At 40.5% G+C, this 7,618-nt stretch overlaps 1 protein-coding gene across 1 annotated transcript in view; it reads right to left on the minus strand.

The window, feature by feature from the left end:
- Positions 1–917: 917 nt before the first annotated feature.
- Positions 918–7,618, minus strand: part of LOC106531876 (monocarboxylate transporter 1) — a 37,360-nt gene continuing 30,659 nt past the window's right edge. Inside the window, exons 4-5 of the mRNA XM_014027818.1 lie at positions 5,155–5,961; positions 918–3,132 (exon numbers count right to left, since the gene is read on the minus strand). Coding sequence (XP_013883272.1) covers positions 2,849–3,132; positions 5,155–5,961 — 1,091 coding nt within the window. The 3' untranslated portion in view covers positions 918–2,848. The remainder of the gene's footprint in view (positions 3,133–5,154; positions 5,962–7,618) is intronic.

Below are 7,618 nucleotides of genomic sequence, written 5' to 3' on the forward strand. Positions count from 1 at the left end.
TAACGTGAAACCAATCAAAGAGACAACAGAGGGGAATCTAAAAATACAAAGTGCCATGGAGCACCAGAAAGTCTACTGGACACTTTATGAATCGATTTTCCGGTTAAAATAATCCACAAACTTCGGCATTTCTTTTTCCTCATCTCCAATGTTTACTCTGAACTCATTTGATTGAGAGGTCTCGTGAGATTTCTTGTCTATCTGAATGTTTGTAAGTGAAATCTGTTGCTCTGTGGCTGTACAGCACACACTGTAGAAACCACGTRAACCAGGCATTACAGAAGTGGGTAAAGGCAGCTGCTCAACCTCTCCAAACAGTTTTAAAAGTCTAAATCCTTTTTGTCCGCTGGGCTAGTCGGGGGTCAGTGAAGTGACTCAGTTCCAGGAGACCAGAAATCTGTTTCCACCTAACTGAAGTATGGGGACAGCATCATCAGATTTTACTGCACTGCTTGTTGCACTTCACAAAACAGATGCATCATGGGGAAAATAAAAAAAAAAAGGAAAAAAAAAGGAAGAAACATCAAGGAAGTTGAAGCTTGGACACAGATGAGTCGTCAGCTTCCCATTGTGTCCACAGGTCAAAGTTAATATTTTTAAAGCCCTGACTAACTGCATAAAGATTTAGTGGGAAGCACTGAAAGAAAAAGGCAGCAAACAAACCTGAACGGTCATTTAGACTTTATCAAAATAATTTTAGTAATCGTTAGTGATCTGAAACAGGAAGGTCTGGTCCCATTTATGGTCATTTTATACATTGTATGTAAACATCTGGTCCAGACTGTGGATTAAAAACAAAAGAAACTAACAGCTTTCTATAATTACTGCTGATCTTAAATGAAAATCATGTCCACAACTGTAATAAAATATAAATCTGATTCAATGACAGGTTCTAATAAATAAATAAAAAGACAGAGTTCAAGAAGTTTGAACAGGCATTTATTTACCAGTCAAAGTTCACACAAACACAGCCACTGCAAAAAACTAATAAAAAARCTAATTTTTTTCCAAGAAACTTAACAAGTTATTTGTTCGTTATGAAACAAAGGTGCAGTGTTTAACTACGGTACCATCAAATAAAATTTAAAACAATCTAAAAAGTATTAAAAAGATAAAAATGTTTTAAAACTGATGCTTCAGTGAGTCGCCCTCTTTAAACATCGTCTGGTGCCGTCACTGAAGGAACATGAGGGTTTGCAGCAGGGGAATGTGGACAAACCRTTTTTTTCTCTTGACATACACACCTGCCCAGGTGCTTCCCAGTAAAGTGTGTGGACAGGTGGATAAACCAGAGGAAAGGTCCATTAGAAAACAAAACAAAACAAAAAAAACCCCAAAAAAAACAAAACAAAACAAAAACCCATTCCCATTGGTACCAAAGGTGCCTCAATAATTAACTTACGCAGTTTCCATTCAAATTGAAACAATTTACACTGAAGGTGGGTCTCTGCCCGGGTGGCGACTTGTCGATTGACAGGAAGGCGTCTGCAGAACCACTCGCTCAGGATTCCCTTCGAGTTAGAGGCACTCAGTCCTGGTGCTTGTGCAAAAGATTTCATCTCAAACTAGAGACAGGACACCTTAAACCAATCTGAATGTTCTAAATTAAACCCTAAACGTCGATGAATTGAGTTATTTTCTTATAATTTTGTGTCCCAGTCCAGAGAGACGCCACCTTCACTGGTTTGACAACTACCATTTGGTCATGTTTTCCCWCTAACAGCTCTATCCAACAAACAGAATACACAAAAACCTTCAGACATGGTGTCTCCGGCTGCAGCTCGTTGCTTCACCCACTCATGTTTCATGCTGCAGCTCTTCACTAATATTAGTGTTTCACAGTCATGTTTTCTGCAGCTGCAGCCTGGTTTGTTAAAAAACTCGTTTAAATCTGTTCCCTCTGATCTGGACTCTGCCTCGTCAGCGGACATCTTCTAAGTTTGAACTTTGCTCTGATATGATTTRTTCTGTTCAGGAAGGTGCTGCAGGTTCATTGATACTTTAGTGGCTAAATCTTAAAAACAGACCGGAGAAAGACGACAGCTACGCTTTAAAAGCTCTACTCACACGCACTAACCTGTAAAATCTGTTACAAATTCATCAAAACCATGTTTTTGACAGATCATAAGAAATGAGCTTGGGTCTGACCCTTTCAGAAACGGGCTGCATGTCCAACATTTAAACCTTCAAACTGAATGATTCAGTCAAACCTGCCAGCAGCATCAGATCCTCTGCTCTGCAGGTTTTATGGAACAAAACGACTCGTGTTTAACGGTTAGTGAAAACTGCAGACATGAAATGTTCCCACCTCTTTGTTCTTACATAAAAGCTGGTCTTATTGTAGAAAAAGCTTCAAAATATTTGATGCTAGGTTTGTTCTGCAGCAGAGACGAGCTGTAAATGTTCAAACACTCAAAGCTAAGAGATATACGTCGCCACAACAACATTAACACAAGCTTTTTGTTTGGATACAGCCCTTGGATGAAGCAACATGAGTGCAGAGCGGTTTGCTATCCGAGGGCAACAACAAAAAAATTAAAATAAAAAATAAAAACTGACCGTGTGGGTGATTTGTAAAAAGTGAGGTTCTGAACAGCAACACAAGACCCTGAGAGGAAGTCTGTGTTATGTACCTGGGTGGTTAGTTTACAGTCACTCGTTGTGCTTCTATGTGGCGTTGAACATGATCCTGGAACCCGCGAGCTGTCTAAAGGCACGTAGAGGACAGAGAACCAGCGGGCAGCTCTCACTGATCAAATGGTTTCTATGGCTTTATGGTTGTATAAAACGGCGGGGTGTGATTGTAACTGCTGCTCACGTGCGTCCCTCCTGTCCCTGTTTGACCGCTCTACACCGTGTCCTCGTCCATCTTGGCCACGTTGTCCAGCGTGATGGCGGCAGACTCGTCGTTTTCTGCCGCCTCAGACTTCTGTGGCGACGGAGCCTCCAGCATGGCGGTGCGCTCCTCTTTGGGCTCCTCCCGCTCCTTCCTCTCCTCTTCCTTCTTCTCCTGATCCAGCAGGCGGTAGTTGATGCCCATGCCCACGAAGAGGAAGATGCTGGCGATGATGAGGATGACTCCGCAGGTGATGTAGGTGTAGTTATAGTGCTTGTAGTAGTCGTAGAAGCTGCCTGGAGGAGCACAGAGCAGAGGCAGCTCAGTGATTATGGTCTCAAATGTTTTTTACTTTTCTTCTTTAATATTAGTGAGATGAAGCAGCTGTTAAATGTGTCTTTGTGTAAGATAAAAGCAGAGAACTTCTGCTTCTGAGATTTATTCTCTTTAAAACATTCAGTCTCACTAATTAAGAAATAAAGTGAACCAGATATAAATGCAGTAATTTTGGCATTTTCTTAAAAGGGGCAATATTATGCGTTTCTCAGGCATACATTTAAATTCTAAACCATTATAAAGTATCTATGTCACCTTCAGTTGTTATTATATGTTGTTTATATGTTTAAAGAGAAAATAAACATGACTTATCCGTTTCTAAACACCTTGAAATTGGCCTCCTTTTTAAGAACCTCCTTCCTCTTCTGTCCCCCCCCCATTTCAGCACGGGGCGGGGCAGGGTGTGTGTGTGTGTGTGTGATGAGGAAGCTCAGCTTGGAGACACAGCCCAGAGGAGGAGATGGTCCCAAAAGGCAGTTTTAGTCCCAACCAGTGGTTTTTGCTGCCCTGCCTGCTGCCTCAGGACACTACAGGATTTTCTCAAACATGCATGAATGAGTCAAAGTAAGACTCTGGGCATGTTTTTGATGAGAGGATAACATTAAAACATGATATAAAACTCAAGTTTATTCTACATGATATTGCCCCTTTAAATAAAAAAAAATTCCCTTCTTTTATAACCAAGTTTGACTTATTGTTTTCCTTTTAATTCATAAAACGACCTGACAACTCACATGTTGGCCTTAAGTTTTAGTTGAACAGAAATAACGTTAAGGCCAACATGTGAGTAATTAGGAGTTTTCATTTGTCACAAAACTTAAGTTTTAGTTGAACAGAAATAACGTTAAGCTTTGTGACAAATGAAAACTCCTAATTACTTTAAAAATGATATTCATTACTTTTCACTTAAGCACATCATTGTTATTGATTCAGTGCATTCTAATGGTGATAAAGGGCTGCAGTTGAGAAAAAAGTCGAGGCTAAGAAGCTATAATGTGTACATGTACATTTTGAATTAGTTTCTATGTTCTGCAATGTGTGTACATTTAGGTTGAAACAATCAAACATAAATGTGATAATTAGAAAATTAGCTCTGGAGCCACATATACATGAKCTCAGGAGCTAATGCTATTTCTATTAGTTCATAAGATAACACTATTCAAGTTACCTTTAAGGCTAATGTCAAATGTATTAGCATGGGGTTTAAAGCTATATTTACCAGCTCTGGAGCCCACTGGAAAGTGCTAGTTCCTGAGACATTATTACATCAGAAGCTAATGCTAAAGCCCCATATATACACATTATTTCAATTTACAAAAAACTTTATACCCAGAGGGGAAACTAAAAGAGTAACGGGGGCTGTTATTTCCCCATGGGATCAAAAAAAGCATTCATTCACATAGAGAATTAGCTCAGGAGCTAACAGGCTAAAATGAGGTTCTCCTTTCATGTAGCAGCTCTGTTGTCCATTTTCAGTGTCAGGTTGAGTCTTTTCTACATTCGGTCTGGTTTCCTTTAAAAGTTCTGATTGTCAGATAAAAGTAACCAAGCTGAATAGAGCTCACACTGGAGCACCTTTTACCCAGAATGACTTGCAGTGTAAATAACATGGTGACAAGATATTTTTAATTTATAAAAACYAACAGCCTGCAGTATTTGTACAGTCTGAGTTTTATAGGAGGTCAATGTTTAATAAGTTCTGTTACAACTACAGAATRTTACCGTGATCCTTCCACATTTTTTTACTTCAATTTCTAGATTTTCATCTTTCCATAGAACCTGATCTGTACTTGTGACAGAGCTCACTGTGTTTTATCACAAAGCAAACATGCCTCACATATTCTCACCTTGAGTTAGTAAATTATCTTAAAATAAATCAATACTGACCAATATTTAATGTTTCACTGCAGAAAGGACCAGAATCTGGAGTTAAACACTTTCAGACCCAAACCCTTCAACGTGTTGCATGCTGGGTATCTTACTTGTTAGCGGGGGGCCCAACAGGACCGGGCCACACTCCACAATGGTGACGAGACCCACGGCAGAAGAGAACCTCTGGGCTCCCACCAGGTCCATCAGGGTCTCGAACAACACGGCGCTCAGCCAGCCGAATGCAAAGCCGAAGAAGATGGCGTACACCACAAATCCTGTGAAGTCCTCTGAAAGGGGGGCCATGATGTGACACAGGCCATTGTAGAGGACAGAGGCTGCAAAGTAGTACTGCACTCGGGGGCGGACCCACTTAGTGTTGGCCAGAAATCCCATGGAGGGCCGGGCAAACATGTCGACAAACGCCAGARTTGACAGAAGGAGGGCGGCCTTCTCTTTGCTGATGCCTTTACTCTTGGCGTAACTGGAGAGGAAGATGAGTGGAGAAAACAGGCCGAAGAACATGACCACGTTGCCCATCAGGTAGAGCAGGAAGCCGCGGTGTTTGAAGAGCGTCAGGTCGATGAAGGAGTTGATGGTCTGTAGAACCGTCTTCTTGGGCTGCGGCTGCACGGCTTTGCCCTCTGCGGCCTCCGTGTCAGGCTTGGCCGGCTGAGGCTTGGGTCCGATGGGACGCATCAGAGCGCCGGCCACGCAGCAGTTGAACAGGAGGCCTCCCAGGATCAGGAAGCTGCCTCGCCAGCCGAACTCGTCATACAGCCACGTGTTGATGGGAGCCAGGGTGGACAGGAACACGGGGCTGCCTGCCATGGCGATGCCGTTGGCGATGGGCCGGCGTAAGAAGAAGTATTTACCGATCATGGTGAGGGCGGGGTTTAAGTTGAACGCTAAACCCAAACCTGAGGAGACAACATAAATATGGCTAACTTCTTCCACACAGTCTGCTACGAACACAAATGTTTGCAATGATTTAACGTGTCTAATAGTTATTTACTTTAAAAACTGTTGACTCATTATGTGATCTATGAAAGTAAAGCCTGTCYGGAGACTTTTGCCTCTGTTCTGACCCCACTGGTTTAGAGCATGGAGTGTGAAGAAGCGGGCCAAAATTCAAAACTTGATGAATATTTTAAAAAATGAAATTAGATAAACTATTCTTTTGGAAATACAAATGACCTTTTCCAAATTACATGATAAGTTTAGAACATGCATAATCTAATAGATAAAGAAAATGTGTAACATTTAGAAACAGTAGTATTAATTTATGCCTTACTCTACCAACATTTTGATTATATCTTAGAAAAAACATTTTATTCACCATCCAGAAAATTTAAAAAACCTCACTAAAATATTTAATTACTTCATTTAAATTATTTTTTTAATTACTTAATGTTAAAATAAGTAAAGAAAGTTGATTATGTTCTTTTCACACCCAAATCAACAACTACTGGATAATTCAAACCTAATTTTCTTAGAGTGAAAGGTTGTCCAGCTCTCATGAGAATGAACTAAATATTAAGACTGGGGTAAAAAAAAGTGCTAGCTGTAAAAAATATTGATTTTTTTAAGCAATCTTTTTACAGGCTGGTTAGGGATGTTTTGACCGAGCCATATTGTTATACATCCCTTCACATGTACAATGTTCAAATTTCATGCAGCTAGCACTTTCCTTTCTCAAATTATGACTAAAATTAATCTTAAAAAAAACGTGTTGCTTCCTGCCCGACTCAACCAAGCTACTCCACGCTGCCTCCAGCCTCCTCAAACCCCACCTCCCTCTGACCAATCACGTCTCTTGGGCTGTCTCAGCCAATATGAAGACCTCCGCCTATCTATTTGAGCTGTCTCTGCCCACAGGACATGTTCTGCAGAGRTCACTACTTGGCTGAAACAGGTCACCCAGTTTAATCCATTGTGCCTTACAGTCCCAAACAGATTTAAAAGAGGCAACTAACGAAAAAAATCTTAACAGCTGATATTTTGTTAATCTGCTTTAACACTAACTCTGGGTTTGTTGAGATCCAATGAGCCTCAACTGTGGAGTTTACAGAGTCAGAATCATAACTGTGCTCATACACAGGTCCTTCTCAAAAAATTAGCATATTGTGATAAAGTTCATTAATTTCTGTAATTTACTGATAAACACTAAACTTTCATATATCTTAGATTTATTGCACACCAACTGAAGTAGTTCAAGCCTTTTATTGTTTTAATATTGATGATTTTGGCAATAAAAGTAAAGAAAACTCAAAAATCCCTATCTAAAAAATTGCATATTTCTTCCAACCAATAAAAGAAAAGTGTTTTTAATACAAAAAAGTCAATCTTGAAATAATTATGTTCAGTTATGCACGCAATACTTGGTTGGGAATCATTTTGCAGAAATGAATTCTTCAATGCGGCGTGGCATGGAGGCAATCAGCCTGTGGCACTGCTGAGGTGTTAYGGAGGCCCAGGATGCTTCGATAGCGGCCTTAAGCTGCGTTCACACCGAACGCGATTTCAGCTTCAAAATCGCAGCCAACGCTGAAGTTGGTCGCTCGTGTACTTTGAGGT

This window comes from Austrofundulus limnaeus, unplaced genomic scaffold, assembly GCF_001266775.1.
Source record: "Austrofundulus limnaeus strain Quisiro unplaced genomic scaffold, Austrofundulus_limnaeus-1.0 Scaffold687, whole genome shotgun sequence".
NCBI lineage: Eukaryota > Metazoa > Chordata > Actinopteri > Cyprinodontiformes > Rivulidae > Austrofundulus > Austrofundulus limnaeus.